This window comes from Lichenostomus cassidix, chromosome 3 (assembly GCF_008360975.1).
Source record: "Lichenostomus cassidix isolate B80296 chromosome 3, HeHo_3.0, whole genome shotgun sequence".
In the NCBI taxonomy this organism is placed as follows: domain Eukaryota; kingdom Metazoa; phylum Chordata; class Aves; order Passeriformes; family Meliphagidae; genus Lichenostomus; species Lichenostomus cassidix.
In genome coordinates, this window is record NC_139483.1 from 53,350,884 (window position 1) to 53,368,147 (window position 17,264).

Sequence of the window (17,264 nt, forward strand, 5' to 3'; positions counted from 1 at the left end):
CTCTTTAAGTAAATGGCCGATAGAGCGACTGAACCCTCAGCCTTGGTGTTACCAGCAGGATGCCCCAACCAACAGCCTTTTTCCAGTACAGTCCATGTACCCAACAAGGGTGACAGCTGCTGAGCAGCCACATCCACAGTATGGGCACATGAAGCACATGGAGCACCTGTGCACCTCTTGGTGCTGTGGTCTGACATGGGGGCCTAGAACCCTAGCAGGAAACCTGTCCAGCATTTACAGTGGCAGCATAAAACATGAAAACTTAAGATTACTTTTAGAAAGACTGTTTAAGTTGAAATTATTTAAATTTTTATTTTCAAGTTGTTTAAACCAGACAAAAGATAGAGTATTATGATAATTTATTTAATCTAGTTTTCCATTGGTAATTTTTGTTTTGTTTTGTTTTGTTTTTTGCCCTGTAGCAAGGTTTATTATTACTAAAATGACCACCTAAATATTCTGATTTGGAATGAAATAGAACCACTATATTTTTTTATGAGAGAATATACTATAATCAATATAAATTTGTTTAGCAATGATCTAGTTTAACACATATTCAGATCTTGATTTCTTATGAAGAGAATTATAGATATTATGTATCTTATTTTCAAAGTGACAATTTTAAATTATCTTCAGTTCTCACCCTTTGAATCTATATGCAGTCATAATTTGCAAACAATATTTGGAGACCTAATTTCCATATGTTTTGTAGTCACTTATACAATGAAGTTTATCTTTTGCTTTACATGTGCAACATGGTTTTCTTTGCTAGAGCCACAAGTATTCCTTCATCTGCCACATGAACAGAGTGGTGGTACAAAAGCCCATCCATCTCCTTACTGCCCTGACTCGGCTGTGCAGAGCAGCCTTTATGCTCCCATGATGAATGTGGCTGCTGTGCTTCTCCACCCAAGCTGTCTTTGAAGCCATCCCTCTTGCCACCTCTCCAGTCATTATGCACCGAACATTCAAATGAAGCTTTTCTTCCATCTCACCAGGAGCTGGATAGCCTGAACTAGAAATCTGGAAGCTGGGAGACTTTTCCTTCCCTCTGCTGTGAGAGGAGGAGTGCAGAAGTAGAGCTCTTTACAGGTGAACAGACCACATGAGATTTACTGACACGCCCTCCATAAGATGGTGGCCAGTTGATAAAGGAGCAGTAGAATCCAAGACAGAAAAGTGACAACATGAGGTTATGAATGACACATGCTACCCTTGGCTCTACACACAGACCTGTCCAGAGGTTTGTGCTGGACCTACTGCGCTACCATGATAAAGGTAATTCAAGCAGCTATCAAATAGTGTAACTCTTATGGGATCAAATTTGGGTATTGCTACATGGAGACCACTCTGTGACCCCTCTTCACACAACTGACTCTAACAAGAGAAAAAGGTCTTATGTAAGTTTCTTTCTTTACTGATATAAATAAAACTGGAAAAAAGCCTCTTTCCTAATGTTTGGGACAAATTAGGATTTCTGTTAACAGATGCAATGAAAAAATCTACTAGCTTGTTTTCTTTTTAAGCAACAGTATAAAAAACAGCTTATTGAATCTGTGTTTGACAAACCTCATGTCCATGTAAAAACTGAAAGAATATTTATACTGTAAAAGCCCCGAAAAGTATAAAACTAGATTCACCTTTACTTCCTTCCTTTAATTCAGAGTAAAGAACATAATAATTTAACCCATACTCTGTACCTGCAGAGAATACTACAATTGCATTGTTCTTGAACAATGAAAATATATTCACTGTAGTATGGGAAGGAAAAAACAGAAATGAAAACTTCAGGGAAGAACCAGGAAGGATCTTAATAAAAAGATGAATAAAAAATTAGTCACTCATGAAGGTTATCCCATGAAAATATCTAGCTTTCTGGGATTGCCTGTCACATTTCAACATTGTAAGGCTTTCTCTTCTAAACTGGCTTCCTCTAAATGCACTGAGTACAAATCAGTGTGAAAAAACTAAAATACAAAATCCAACTAGTGTACAATAGAGGGTGAAAACTGCCCCAGTGAGCATGCACACACTGGAATTGAGTAAAAGCAGTGCACTGAGGCACAAGAGTGAATTATTCTGAGAATGGTATTGAAGATGTGCAGTACCTCACCTGAACAGGGCTTACGGCAGCAGCTCTGGTTTCCATAGAGCTGCACCACAGAGCGCTGGGAGGACACAGCCACGACTATGCATGTCCTGGGCACCCTCTGCTGGTTTCACAGCAGCAAGTCACCAGGCTTGGGAAATAAATTTAATGAAGTACAAGCAAAATCCAGGGAAAAAAAAACATTTTAACTACAAGCAAGAGTAAAAAAAGAGTTTTCAAAATTTATTGCAAAAAATTCTTTCAAAAAATATCTGCAAAACCTTTCAGATTTTAAACTACAAAAAGAAAATTTATTATTGGGTAGTGTCCCTGGCTCAAAGGTTGCAAATTACTGTTGCTGGGCTTCTATAGAGCTTCTTGATAGTTGCTTAAGTCTGCTTGCAGTTTTCAAAAAAACTTTGAAGCATTTGGTTAGATTTCAGTTTTCTGTTCCTTTTCATGAGAACAAGACAAATAGCCTAAACATACAGATTTTAGCAAAGGAACTGGTCACTGATTTTTTTTTTCTTTTAAAAAGTAAGTCAAATATTTTCCTACCACCTACCTCAGCTGTTTCTAGTTATAGTTTCTATCAAATTAAAGATGACACCCTACTCTCATAAACAAAGCATTCAGCATTTCTTGCTTTCAAAATCACTTTTTTCTCCTTTAACATAATTTTCATAAACATCATGGCTAGCAATAAGTTCTCCTTAGTTTACAGGACTCCTCCTAACTGCTGACAGAGTTCCATGTGACTCTTCATGGTCTGCAAAGCTGACATAAACAAAGCTCTTGCATGTCTGAAATTACCAAAAGCAAAATGAAATGGCAAAGTATAACAGTATTAACCCTCATCAGCAGACGGGAAGTAAGGCACCAATTCTACATAATAACCAAGTGAAAACATATATAAATCCCAGTAAATTCACTTAATATCCCTCACAAATCCTTCATTTTCATAGTTCTTCAAAACCACGGTAATCTTCCTTTGGTCACTGCTGACACTTCTAAAAACATTTTTAATCTGTACCATACCACTAAAGAAAGGAATATCAAATCTCAGGCTTGTTGCATCAGCAATACAATCAGCAAGTGCTTAGAAAACTTTTCAGAACATGCAACATTTGCACCTTTGTGAGAGGAGCTGACATACAGTTTCATTTCAATTTTCACAAAAAGATATTCTCTCAAAAGAAAAATCCTACAATACACTTGACAACTTGCTACTTCCTATGGATTTGGTTACAAAAGTGTTCATCATTTTAGAATGCTGAATAAAATATTACATCAATAACCACAGGTAAGGTGGTTGAGCTTCAAAGATCTCTCGTTTTCTTGCCCACAAATCACTCCTCAGTCCTTCTACAACAGATTTCTCAGTTCCTCTGCTGTTGTTTCCCTGCTCATTTTTGCATCCTCCTCTAAGTCCATTAGGTAGAGATACATTCAGATAGAAAAAACTGCAGAAAATATAATTTTTGAGAGAAGTTAATAAAGTACTAATGCATTTTTTCAAGGAGCACACTGTACACAGAATCAATGTACAGGTATACAGGATACAAAGAATAATGATAAAAGGCAAAAGATTAAAAAGAAACTATTTCAAAATTCTTATTCTGCAGTCTATATAGCCAGAAAATACATGCTCATTTCTAGAAATACCATAATCCATGAAATATTTTTTAAGTTTGTTACATTTTTTACCACTAGAAAACAACAAATTTAATGGCACTCTGATGCAGAGTATAGGATCCTCACCATATCCATGAGCAGGAAATATGAACTCCTCCCACCATTTTTGCATTCATCAAGCTCTGTTTTATGCAGGAGAGAATTAAATAGTGGAAAAGCAATAGTATTATTTTCAAAGAAGTGACAGAAAAAGGTGATGTGAAAGGGAGCATTTGCCACACGCCATAGGCAAGACCTAGCAATTCCTGTACTGCACTGGGGCCAGTAGAGTTTAGGGCTTTGCTTGTTTTTTCAAGTGTTCAGAACATGTCACAAGGGGCCACCCTTCACAAAAGGCACAACCAGCTGCTGACCTTGCAATTCATATAAGGTCCCTGAGCACCAGTACAGATGATCGTTAACAAGGGGAGCAACTCATCCAGCTGCTATTCTTCTCTTCCTAAATCCAGAGGCCTGCTGCAAAGAAGGGCTCAAAAAGTGGATAAGGTGTCCTGGAAAGGCAGGCTTATTCTTTTTGCATGCTCCCCTCACTGCACATAACCTGAGAAGCTGCTCTTGGCACAAAGTGTGAGTATGTTTTGGGGAAACAGTGGACTTTCTCTCTTAAGGTGAGAAAGTAGGCTGCAGTGGCTGGCTAGACACCACTGCTCTATGTAGGCAGGAAAAGCATAGAAGAATAGTAAAAGTACACAGAAACTGCTCCTTCAAAACCCCTCAAAACTTCACTTTCAGACTGAAGACACTGGAAACCATAATAATCGGCTTTGAAATGCCCCCTGCAAAGAGCTTTTGCCAAAGAAAAGAAATTAGGGTGAAAATAAAAACTGGGGAAGTGTTTTGTCAGTCCAGTAAAGGGTTTTGTGCCTAAAGAAAACACACTGAATTTCCTACTTCACTGCCTTTAGAAATGGGTAACAATGACATCTGAAGGATTCAAAAGTGCACTGGAGGAGACCCAAGAACATCCCCATTAGGAACAGTGATGACAATGAGATGTAGCACATTTGTGCTGGCTGTTACCTAGCATGGTCAAGACTACATGAGGAATGGGAAAACAAATGCAAATGTATGGTGTATTTGAGGTATCAATCTACTGATAGTATTTTGGAAGGTCAGACCATGTAAAGTTTCAGAATTAACTTCTGGCCTTTTTCCAGCAAGTGAAACCTTGAAGTAGGAACCACCTGCCTATAGTATCTTTAGATACAATTCTGTTTCAGAACAATCCAAACAAGCACCTACAGGGGTTTTATCATCTTTCGTCTTTCTTGCTCGTAACTGGGCTCCCTTCAAGTATAGCACCTGGTTCACAAATCTGATTTGGCAGTAATTATTATTCTGAAAAACATACTAACTTTGAATACTTCTCCTATTTAGAAATATTAACCATGTGGCAAAGCTCAGTATAAAAAGACTATTTTGCTGCCTGCTTTAAGTACTACCACTATTGTGGCTCAGGTAGAAAAGACAATTCTGATCCCTGGATGACCAGGGGCCTCGTGTCTATATGGCTAAATATTATCCTACTCTCAAGGCACCTGCCTGTGCATCTGGCAAGACACAGCAGTTTGCCTGGACATATTTGCACTCCCTGTGCTACCTCACAGCCTGAGATTGTGGTTGACTTTTTTTCCAGCAAGTGTCAGGGTACTTAAGGTTGTGCCTGTCACAGCTCACCAGCACACCATTTCCTACAGTATAAAACTAGACATTGGCTGGCTTGTTTTATAGTATAAAACTGGGAACCTCATATTCTCCCATAACAGAATCAACCACCAAGACTGAACCTTTATTATATATGCAACAATATTTTGATTCACTTAAAAAAAATAGAACAGCAAATAGTGAAAAAAAAAACCAAACTGGTGTAACCAACCAAATGTTTCATAGCAAGCTAAATTTAGAATCCCAACTTAATATTTAGATTTTTAAATATTCAACTGATTTTCAGAGATGATGTGCATTTAAATCTGTATATGAACACCCCTATATCTAACTCTGACTCTTTTGAACCAGCAAAGGTGGAAGACAAGCACGTGTCAGCTGCAGGAACACCTTAAGTGTAACACGTATGAGAAAAGAAAAAGTGAATATTGAAGTCTGTGGTTCCTTTCCTAGCGTAGATTGTAAATTCTCCAGCTAAGCTTTCCATAAGCGTCTGTAAAATGGATATATAAAAACACAGATAATTCCACAATAATAAATTTAAATGTATTGCCTGTCTTTGGTATGTAGCTCAATCATGCTAGATTGTTACTGTAAGACAAGATGTGTAATTTCAAAGCTGCATTCTAAAACGCTTAAAAGGTTCCAGTTTTGGGGGGAATAAAAAAAAGGTGAGACAAAAGAACAAGGATGAAATTTCTCGAGAAGGGCCACTAAGAAAATGTAATTTTGAAATACATTGTTTTTTAAAAAAGCCAATCAGATGGTAAAAGAGTCCATGAGTTTGAACTTCTCCAGTTCTTTAGCAGACTTTTTTTCTAAAATGATAAAAATATTTACAAAATCGCTTTCACATATTTGTTACTTTCGGATTTATGTTCGTTTACTTTAATGTATCAAGATGAGAGACATTTAGAACAAATTAATTCTCCAAGGTGGGAAAAGTGAAATTCTTCACAGTTTTCAGACAATTTGTTGGTTAAATTTCTTCACTCTGAATAAGAAAAATTAGAATATCTGGTGACAAGGTGAGGAAGGGAGAAGGGAAATTCAAGGCTTTGGTATTCACTACTATGTGTAAGTTGCATGGGACAGCTACTGAGGCTGCTCTAGCTTGTGCACAGCTTTTCAAGTTGGATATTGGAGGAAGGTTAATCTGCTGCAACATGTGAAAAATGCCATTTTAGTTACATTCTTGAACATGGTAGAACCAGACTATCATGACAAATATATGTTATTTTCAATAACATTTTTATTTCTCTGGTTTTTTGTTTTTTGGGTTTTTTTACATGTCATTCATTGCTTCTAATCTGGTTTATACAGAAATGTAAGAACTTTACATTGAGAAGGAAATTTACTGAGGAGAGTTAGGCAGCACATTCTAAAATGAAGTAAGAAAACTTTATTAACCTAGAGCATTCATTTTTAAAAAATCCTTTTAAGAAAAAAATGACCTTGAAATAAGACATAAGCTTTCAAGAAAGCAGTATGCAGATGAAAAAAAGAAAGCTAGAGGACATAATGGATTTTCAAGAACAGTGACCACATATTAAAGGGCTGCTCTACATGCTACAGTGAAAAGATCTACTTAGAAAGTACAATTGTTTTGGGAGAGCCAGAATATAAGACCAATGCATTTAAGTAGCTTTAATTTCCTTGCTGTCTTTCACTCTATGAATTTCCTAGCACACAACAAGTCAAGTATAGTACTTTCTGTTTTTTTCAGACATTTCACACAGTCTATTCCATCATACTCTTAGAATTCCAATAAAATCTTTATTAGGGCTGACTGCTCATAAATCCCTGCACAGAGAAGAGAATTTGAAAGGAAGAGAAGTTATCCCCTAGAAGGCTTTGGGCTTAAAAGCAGTAGAAAAATCAAGGAAACTAGAACCATATCTTCTATCACCTGCTCTTCTAAAGGCTGCTGAAGAAGAAACTGAGACACCCAAGACAAAGAGTTTGAAATCCTGGACCTAATGAAACAGTCATGACCCCTGGTAAACGAGTGAGGCTGTATACCACATACAGGTTTAGATTGCAGCAGAATTATTTTAAAGTCTCTAGCAATAACATGAAAGAATGTAATAACCTTAATCAAGAAAATGGTATTTTCTAGAGACAGCAGAAAGCAAGTGATACTGCAGCCAGCACATGTAAAACTGGGATACTACTGTGAAATGTACCCTTTTAGCTACTGAGGTAATTACTGATTACTTTTAAGTGTCTCTGTACTAAGTAGACATTCCTCAATAGTGATGCTTGGGATTGGTGATTCACACAATTTGGTAATCTCCCTTTTTCATTGCTGTGATGTTTGCCCCAAACAGCATCACTCCCAACAGCTCACTAGCTGTCTGTGTCTGTATTACAGTGATGCAATACACAGATGTTTCACTTAATGGACAGGTTACATGGGCATTAATCAGAAGATCCTCTAATCAGCGTTCAGAGCGGAACCCCAAACAAGGGCAGTATTTGGACTGGGAGATAATGCAAACAAGGAATAAAATAATCTTGGATTTTACACCAACACCTGAGTTTAGCACACTCCTTGCAAGTGACATAGTTCTTCACCACACTTTTGGCTGGGTTGCAAAGCATTTACTACTTAAAGATATCCAAATTGGTATTTTAACATCTGTGTCAAGTTGTACTTCCAAGAACCTTGTAAGCTTACAAATATTTAAACCTACCTGAGTTTTGTGGGGTTTTTTTTTTATTGTTTGGACAGGGTGAAGGGGTGTGCATTTTTAATTGAGGTATAAGCAACACTAAAAAAATGCTCAGTACTTAAAATCTTTGGATGCTTGCTTGCTTGTTAATTAGTGAATATTTAATGAGAATGCATGCATTAACTTCCACTGAATCTAAAAAAAAGAATGGTTGATTCATGCTTTCTAACTGCATCTTTTCTCATTTCAAATTAGGCTAACAAGCTATTGCCACTGAAAAAAACCATTATCTATCCAGTGTTTTACATATAGATCCAGCCTGTATAGTATTTCTGGTGTCTACTAGAATATGCTATTTCATGCCACCTTCCTGTTTTCCACAGTGCTTCTGACCATGAAATGAGGATTACGGGAAAAAAGCATGTATGAAGTGCACACACAGAACCTGAAGGCAGTATGCACACAAAACTTAAAAATCACATTCCAATATTTTGTAGAAATAACATTTATCCTAATGACTTCAAAGTTTTACATTCTAACAAAAATAATTGGTGCCTCACTCTTTTTATCAGTTCGCAGAACTTCAGCCCTCCAAATTCATAGTTTTAATACAGTGTTTTTTAATCAACGTGGAATTTGAGAGATGCCATTATTTTGCTTTTAATAAATAGCAAAATTATAAAACAATCAACAAGCATTTCAACTAGCTTTCAGTACTTTAATCACAGCTTTGCCAGTAGCGTTCTCAATAGTGAATTACCTACATTGGTAGTCATACTGTACAAAAAATCCATGAGATTCAAGATAAAGACTTATGGTTGTCCTAGATTTAAACATCTCACTTATGCAACTGAATGACATAATTCAAAGGTATTTCTAACTTGCAGTAAGAGGAATTCTGTGACAGAACTGCCTGACAAAATAACGTAATGCAAGCACGTGAAAAAAAACGAACTAGATAAACTACTACAACCTCCAGTAAACATTTTGAAAGTTGAATGTCCACTTGGTATTTATGTATTTACACTACTGAAATGACAAAGATTTTCTTCCAGAAAATCACTGAAGCCAAAATTACATTTAAAATCATACAGACAAAAATTTATTGATTTTCCCTACATTTTTGTCTGAAGTTCGAAATACATGGTCCTTTTCAGAAGGAAAAACTTAAGGCACACTTAAAACTGCATTGCTCAATGAGATGTGATTACCTCAGAAACAGCATAAATTCACAGTATTTTCTCCCTTGATCAACTGAAGTGGCAGAGACAGGGCTTCCTTTGACTAGATGAAGGTGAATGCATTTTCAGAAAGGGCTCTATACACTGAAATTATTTCTGCTTAAGTCCTGCTGTTATCAAGAAAAAGCTACATTAATTACAATGAGATCTATGTTTAGTGTGGAAGTGACATTCAGATGTAAAGTCCCTGCAACTATGACTTATGTGAATCCTACCAATCTACATCTGAGTTAACAATTCTATGTCCATTTAACACCCTTCACTTATTCACCTAATAAGGATTTCTTGCACTGGTTTCACACAATTATAATGTTCTAGTATATAAATCAATATGGTTGTGACCTTGACACATGCTAATGTGAGCACATATCCATTATGACACAGTTATGCATACAGAAAATTATTCCAGAGAAATTTTGCAGCATTAAAACATTAAATTAGCAAGGAAAAAAATCTTCAACTAGCCTATTTACAAGTTAAAATGCTCTCTGACCAAACTATTTTATTTTTTGCAAAGCACAAAACAGTCCCTTGTCTGAGGGCTTTAAAAGGATTTCATTAGATAAGAAAATTTAAAATTAGTGCTAGTGACTTTAAAAGAAAAACGACAGAGTACAGAATATGATTAGTTAACCAGTGACACAACTAGTATCACTGTTACTATGCAAGTGCTGAAATGTGCATCTTAAACTCTTTGAGAAGGAAAACAAATATTTATCTGCAACTGTACAATATATCTTAACAACCTCTTGATTTTTAAGAGTGCTTAGATCACTAGAACTGCCCCCTCTCTAATCTTTGGTAGCAGAGCATCTCAAAGATACTAAGAGTAGGATATTCAATGAGACAACCCTTTTTCATCAAGTTTGTGCAAGACAGGAATACAAGAATAATGGCAAATACAGTTTTACAGCTTACCAACTTCGACAAAAACCCTATTAACAGACTCTCATCACTGACAAGAATCACTTTTCAGATCCTATATGGAAGTCATTAGTCAGAGATGTCATGAATTTTCTTTTAGTAGCTCTACTTGACTTTTCTTGACTATGAGGTATCATGTACATACATTAATTAAATTATGTTTATTGCGCACCCAAAGAACTTGTACCAAGTAAGTGGAGTGAACATCACTATCAAGGAAACCTTGATATCAAGGACAACCCTTCAATGAAAAACATAAGACAAGTAACAAGGAAAGATGCTTTTGCCATTCCTGTTCAAATAAGCAGCTTCAAATTAAAAAAGAACATCCTGTCTTATGCCTTTAAAAACAATCTCTCATCTTTACCAGTAAATGGCTTCACAGTGCATGCCTAGTTGTGGAAGCTCAATACTTGAAAGGAAAATGTGACTACTGCAAAATTCAAAAGAATCAGCAGCAGATGTCACAACAGAGAAAGAAATATCCTTTAATTACCTGGATCAACAATAACAAAAAAGGGAAAGATTTTTTAATAACATGAATTAATAACAAAAATCTGTCCCAGTTATTCTTCATTACTCCTGATATTCTGAATAGGTTTTAAAATTATAAAGCTGGAGTATGACTTTTTACAAGAGCATGTATCGATAGGACACAGGGCAATGGTTTTAAACTGATAAACAGCAGATTTAGATTAGATATTAGAAAGAAATTCTTTACTCGGAGGGTGCTGAGGCACTGGAACAGGTTGCCGAGAGAAGTTATGGATGCCCCATCCCTGGAAGTGTTCAAGGCCAGGCTGGATGTGGTTTTGAACAGTTTGGTTTGGTGGAAGGTGTCCTTGCCCACGGCATGGGAGGTGGAACTAGATGATCTTTAAGGTCCCTTTCAACCCAAACTACTTAATGATTCTGACTATTCAGCTCCCATTATCAAGCAACAAAAAAGTCACCCTTATTATTATATTATTTTTCAAGACATTACTGAAAACACAGAGAATGAAATTTACAACCCACTTCTACCAGTTTTAAAGCAAATTACCTGATGATGTGAGTTAGATGAAAAAGTCAAGAAAAAGAGTACTTTCAGTTTGACCAGCAGAAAATATCCTTGCACATGTTCAAAACTGTTCAAACTGTATATTCAGAGACCTCTGCAACAATTTGGCTTGGCTTATAAAAGCTTCCTATACATAAGTTTATTTTATAATTTTCAAATGGTGCTTAGGTAACGCCTGTGAATGCCACACTACAGCCTTGATTACAATATTCTCATCTTGACTTAAGTCAGGCTAAAAGTTCCTTAACTTCAAAAAGTCATTTAAATCACCAAAGTGGCTCTAAGTTTGGTATAGAGCTCTACTGAAGCAAAGGAATCTAACAGAATATATTCCCCATAGTCTGTAATAAAAGGAAGTACCACATATAAAAAGAAAGTGTACCAATATTTCATAGAAAAAGGCTTCAGCAAAGAAATCATGTCCTTATAGCAGACAAAGGCTACATTTCATCTTTATGGATGTAGTGTTCTACTCAAATGCACAACAGTGAAAGATCAGAACCACATCCTGTTTAAAAAGGTAAATACATCAAACAACTTACTGATGCATAAAGCTTTCATGTAAATGTGCGTGCCTAAATACACTGTGTTGCCTGCAAAGCTACCTGAAATATTTTTCAATATATCTGTTACTTATGTGAATTGTATATCAGGTTCTTCAGTTGCTAAAACCCAGAACCTTTCATCACTACAGCAAGCTTTAAACAGGCATAAGCCAGAACTGCTGCCCCAATGCCTGGGCCCCATCTTCTTTCTGTCCCATTCTCACTGTCTCCTTTGCATCAGCAAAAATTACAAGTCACTCCAATGAATCACATCAAAGAATTGGTCTGGATGACAGGACAGCTCCTTTCAGTACACACATTGGCTTATGACAGCTTAATCTACAATAAAAAAGGGAAGTCTTCACTCCAGCTCTGAAACATTTAAAACTTCCTACTGGCAAGATACAGAAACCAGACTGTTTTGCTAATATAAAGTCCCTTCAAGTTTCTAAACGTGGCTATTTTTGGTAGTATATGTTTGCATGCTACATTAATTAAATAAGAAATAGAACAGTTCTAGCTGTAAACATGATGCAACTGAAGACTGTACAACAAACTTTTATTCTATAAAAAAGCAGTGTTTAGAAATTGATGGTGTAACACATATGTACAGTAGCCAATTTATTAATGTTTGAAAGATATTAACAAAGATAATAGGTTTATTAAATACATTGTTCTATACCACTACCAACCTAATTGTTTAACAACTTTCACCTGGTAATTTACCTAAATCATACTATGAGCAACTTGGCACACTGCCAGTCCCAGTTTAGAAGAACAACAGATTAACTTCCAGTTCTAAGGAGGTTTTGAACAAAATGTTTAAAAAGTAAAGCTACTGCCAATATGTGTTTGATTTTGAGTATTTATTTCCGTGGTCTATGACTGAAGCCTTTTCAAACTGAATATGTTGAGTGAAATAAAAACCCTTAAGTTCATAAAATATCCTTAGAGCTATTTTGTGCTTTTGGACTTTCACACAACCAAATCTGCCTGACCAGAACACTATGAGTAGGTGGTGCAGCAGCATCAGTCAAATTCTTTGAGCCAGAGACTACCCATGAGGATACATTTACCTTAAACATTGTTCATCTTAATTCCCAAGACACGTTCTGGTAATAAACACATCAGCAAGGTCCATTACAAAGTAGTTATTTAATGCATACCTAATGATTACTAGTTGCACAATAGATAATAATTCATTTAAGTCCACTCTTTCCAAGGGCTACCTTCATTAAGCTGTTTACTATCCAGAATAAAAGTCCCTGTGATTGAAAAACTGAACCATGACATAGCATGAAAAAATACCCCACCTTCCAGAGGAAGAGGACAACACACACATGTAACTTGCTTCTAGGTTCAAAGGCAAGCTAATGCTTTACACTCATGTGATGTTTTCATACTTTCACCCCTTTGAGGGAAGCAGAAGGGGAAATAAAACTTGCATGTTAATGCTTTAAAGTTAAAGATCAAAATTCTAATCTGAGCTAAAAATGGTCCTTTTACCAAAGGGGCATTCATGTAACAGTATCTATCCCTATTATATAATTATGCAAGAGAAAAACCACTTTCTTAAAACTGAGTGAAAGGATGCTTTCAGACACGGAATTTCAACAAAACTTATTTTGAAAGAAGTTGGTGAAATGCACTTGAATGGAACAAATTGAAAATCTGACATCATCCTACAGCTTAATCTTTCACCATCAATTGAAAGGATACACAAGCAGCAAAGTAGGTGAAACAGGAGAGAATAGCACTACTAATTTACCTAAGCTGTCAATTCAAGCCAATTCATCTCAACAATTTAAAAAGAGGTTCAACTTCAGCGTTATTCCATCAAAACACAACCCCCCAACTCTTATTTCTGTTAAAAACATGTAGGGCTTTTAGATCAACAACAGCTTTTTACTTTTCATGCAACATTTCTGAACTTTGAGTCATTAAAATCGATTAACCACAAAGTACTCAAACACTATCTACCCAGAACACCAAATATATTACAAAATAGAAAAATGCAAGTATTTGCTTAAGTTTTGGCTTCATGCATAACTGCATTTTAAAAAGTAAGCTAGAATCCTACTGCATATTCTTACAGTATATATGTTCCATCTTCTAGAGGTAGTAAAAACATTGCAACAATGTGCATGAGAGGATAAATACAAGCTTGACAGTACTGCAGTGAAATAAGTTTTATCTTACTACCTAAAGAAGGTGAAAGGCAAATTTTCACAACCTAGTTTAATTTCAATTTTATTGAATTGCCTACAACATTCTGTGAGTGCTTGCACATACACAGGCACGCACAGAAAATGTGGTATCTACAAACAGTTTATACAGATATTTACATACATGTTATTTACATCAACTAATATGACTGCATGATCTTTTGATGTAAAAACCATATGCTTCTTGCACATATAACTGTTGCATTGGTTTTACAAAAGTAATATAAACCTTTTGCAACAACTAGCTAAGCACATATAATAACTGATTCCAAGTTTTTAGAGCTTGCAGGTTTTTAAAAAAATACAATACCTAGAACACTGTTATCAAACAAATATGCTTTATTGGCATCTAAAAACAAAATGCACCCAACATTAAAATGTACTTTTTACTTTTTTAAACCCACTGCAGTACGAGGAACAAATCACAAACACTTACTTTAGAGAAAACAGAGACTATAGTGTAGATTTTACAAAATCACTTTTAATCTCTGTGTTATGCTCCTTAAGTAACATGGGCCATTTTTTTCTGCCGAATTTTAGGAACATAAAATATCACAGCTTTATCTATACTTTAAAATTCTGCAGCAGCCTAAAAACACGGACAAGATACACCAGCACCTCTTTTCAAGTATAACAATTTCGATAGCCAAACTAAGGGTAGTATCTAAAAATTTCCATTTTCTTCCATAGGAAGTCTTTGTTTGACAAGCTGTTAATTTATCATTGTGAAATTAAAAGCAACTGGGGGCAATTTTATGCTTTACCAAAGAAATAAAATAATATTTAAAAAAAAAACAAACCAAAAGCAAAAAACAATTACCTACCATGTTCAAATTAAAAACAGTGTTCTATACAAGTCAGTTGTACAGTTATTTAAGTGAAAGATGAACATGAACATCAGATTAACTTAATTCTGGCAGACAAAAGTGAACTGCTACGGTCCAGTCAGCCATTTATCTATTACAGAGAGATGACAACTTTACAAAAGGTATCTTTTACCTACTGAGTGATGATTATGTCCCCTCAGTTTCTGTGCTTTCTACCACTGGTTCACTCTCTATATCAGCTTCTGTGTCACTCTTCTCTTTGTTTATCTCAACGGAAGATGTCAGTTTTTCATAAAGTTCTGGATCATCCTGCACCTGTGCAGTTGGTGGCTGACTTTCTGTCTCTGTATTTTCACCATTTACCTGGGGCATATTATCAGCTTTGCGTTGAGAAGTGGCCCCATCAAAATATTCAAAAACGCGTGGATGTGGAGGCGGGATCCAGTTGTTTGACATTCTGTCTCTTCCAAACCTGTTCCCATTAATTTCTCTGCAAAAATTAAAATCTCTGTCATCCCTATCCCTCTGTCTTTCCCAGGGTCTTCTGCGGTCATCAAAATCTCTGTGAGCATCTTGTTCAAATCCTCTATTCCAATTGGGACCACTTCTACCATCAAACCTATAGTTTACATGCCGAAACCTCTCTCTGTCTTCATGGAAGCCTTTAGGGCCACCATAAATAGGGAAGGCATGGTGCTCTCTTTCATCATAATCTCCTCTCTGTCCCCAGTGCTTGTCTGAATTGAAACCAAAATGCTCTCTTCGGCCAAGGTTATCTATACCTGGTCTTCCAAAATTTTCTCTCATGTCTATATGTGGTCTTGCGAAGTGTTCTCTTCCATCTACTGGAGGCCTTCCTATACCTTCTCTTGGATCAACTGGTGGTCGTCCAACAGAATCTCTGACATCCACTGGAGATGGTCTGTTAAGATTCTCTCTGTTTTCCACCGGAGGAAAGCGATAATCTCTGTCTCCCTCCTGTTGAATGTTATCACCTCCAAGCGCTAGTCTTTTCTCTGGATTAGAAATGCTATCGATATTTTGTCTTCCTGGCGTTCCAAAAGGTCTTTCTGGTTGATTAAAAATATCTCCTGGAGGAAAAGGACCTCGAGGTGGTGGTGGGTGAAGAGATGGATCGAGGATTGCGGGAGGAGGAATACTACGCTGTGGGGGCAGTCCTGGCTGCATTAATGGAAACCTTGGTCCAGGTGAATGGGGCATTAGGCCTGGACGGATATCTATAAGAGGCATTCCTGGCATTCTTTGATTACTGATATTTAAATGAGGCATGTTTGGAACTGCAGCTGGATGCTGCATTGCCAGAAGTCCAGAATTACTTGAAATATTTGGTGGTGGCACTCCCATAAGTCCAGAACTAGTTGAAACATTGGGTGGTGGCATTATGAGAAGCCCAGAGTTGCTTGAAACACTCGGTGGCTGTACTCCCGCCAGAACTCCTGAGCTGTTCGAGACACTGGGTGGCTGCATTCCTGCCAGAAGGCCAGGGCTGCTTGAGACACTGGGTGGATGCACTCCTGCTAGAAGCCCCGAGCTACTTGAGACATTTGGTGGTGGCACTCCAGCCATAAGTCCAGAGCTACTTGAGGCATTAGTTGGCTGAATCCCGCCAGCAAGAGAAGGGCTACTGGAGACAGCAGGTAGTTGCACTCCTCCTGCAAGACCAGAATTGCTGGAAACAGTTGGTGGCTGCACTCCCCCTACAAGTCCAGAGCTGCTTGAAACACTGGGTGGCTGTACTCCCCCTGCAAGTCCAGAGCTACTTGAGACAGTGGGTGGTGGCCCTTCTCCAGTAAGCCCAGAATTGCTTGCGACACTGGGTGGCTGCACTCCTCCAACAAGTCCAGAGTTACTCAAGACATCACTTTGCACTAAAATGAAGCAACAAGAACAGTTAACAGAAAATACCAGGGTAACACACAGCAATCAAAACAAAATGTAGCTTAATCCATATTCAGGTAATGCATGCAGTGATGATACTGCTGACAAGGTCTGTCCCAGTTTCTATAATGAATATATATTATTTCCATCGCATTGGTGATATATAAGACATTATGCCACAGAAATTGATGTCTCTACATAGTAAAGACCATACAGCAGCCTAAAAGTGACAAACCCCACAGCCATCACCCAATTTATGCAACGAAACTATTAAAATCTTTGATGAAATTCTATAGATTTTATAGCATCCTATCCTCTCCTGCTCCTTTCTATTGCTACTCATGTAATAAAAAGGCACTTTCAAGAAGTTTTCTAATGTGTTCCCAGACTCAGCTTTACTTCTCAAGACTATGAGAAAA

The 17,264-nt window shown here is 36.9% G+C and overlaps 1 protein-coding gene across 3 annotated transcripts in view; it reads right to left on the bottom strand.

The window, feature by feature from the left end:
* Positions 1 to 17,264, bottom strand: part of SCAF8 (SR-related CTD associated factor 8) — a 153,118-nt gene that overhangs the window by 85,468 nt on the left and 50,386 nt on the right. For 2 of the 3 annotated variants that reach the window (XM_085055799.1, XM_085055798.1), the window contains exon 20: positions 15,119 to 16,835. In XM_085055799.1, coding sequence (XP_084911925.1) covers positions 15,133 to 16,835 — 1,703 coding nt within the window. In that variant the 3' untranslated portion in view covers positions 15,119 to 15,132. Of the gene's footprint in view, positions 1 to 14,440; positions 16,836 to 17,264 lie in introns of those variants that run through there. The other variant, XM_085055797.1, reaches the window with a different exon arrangement.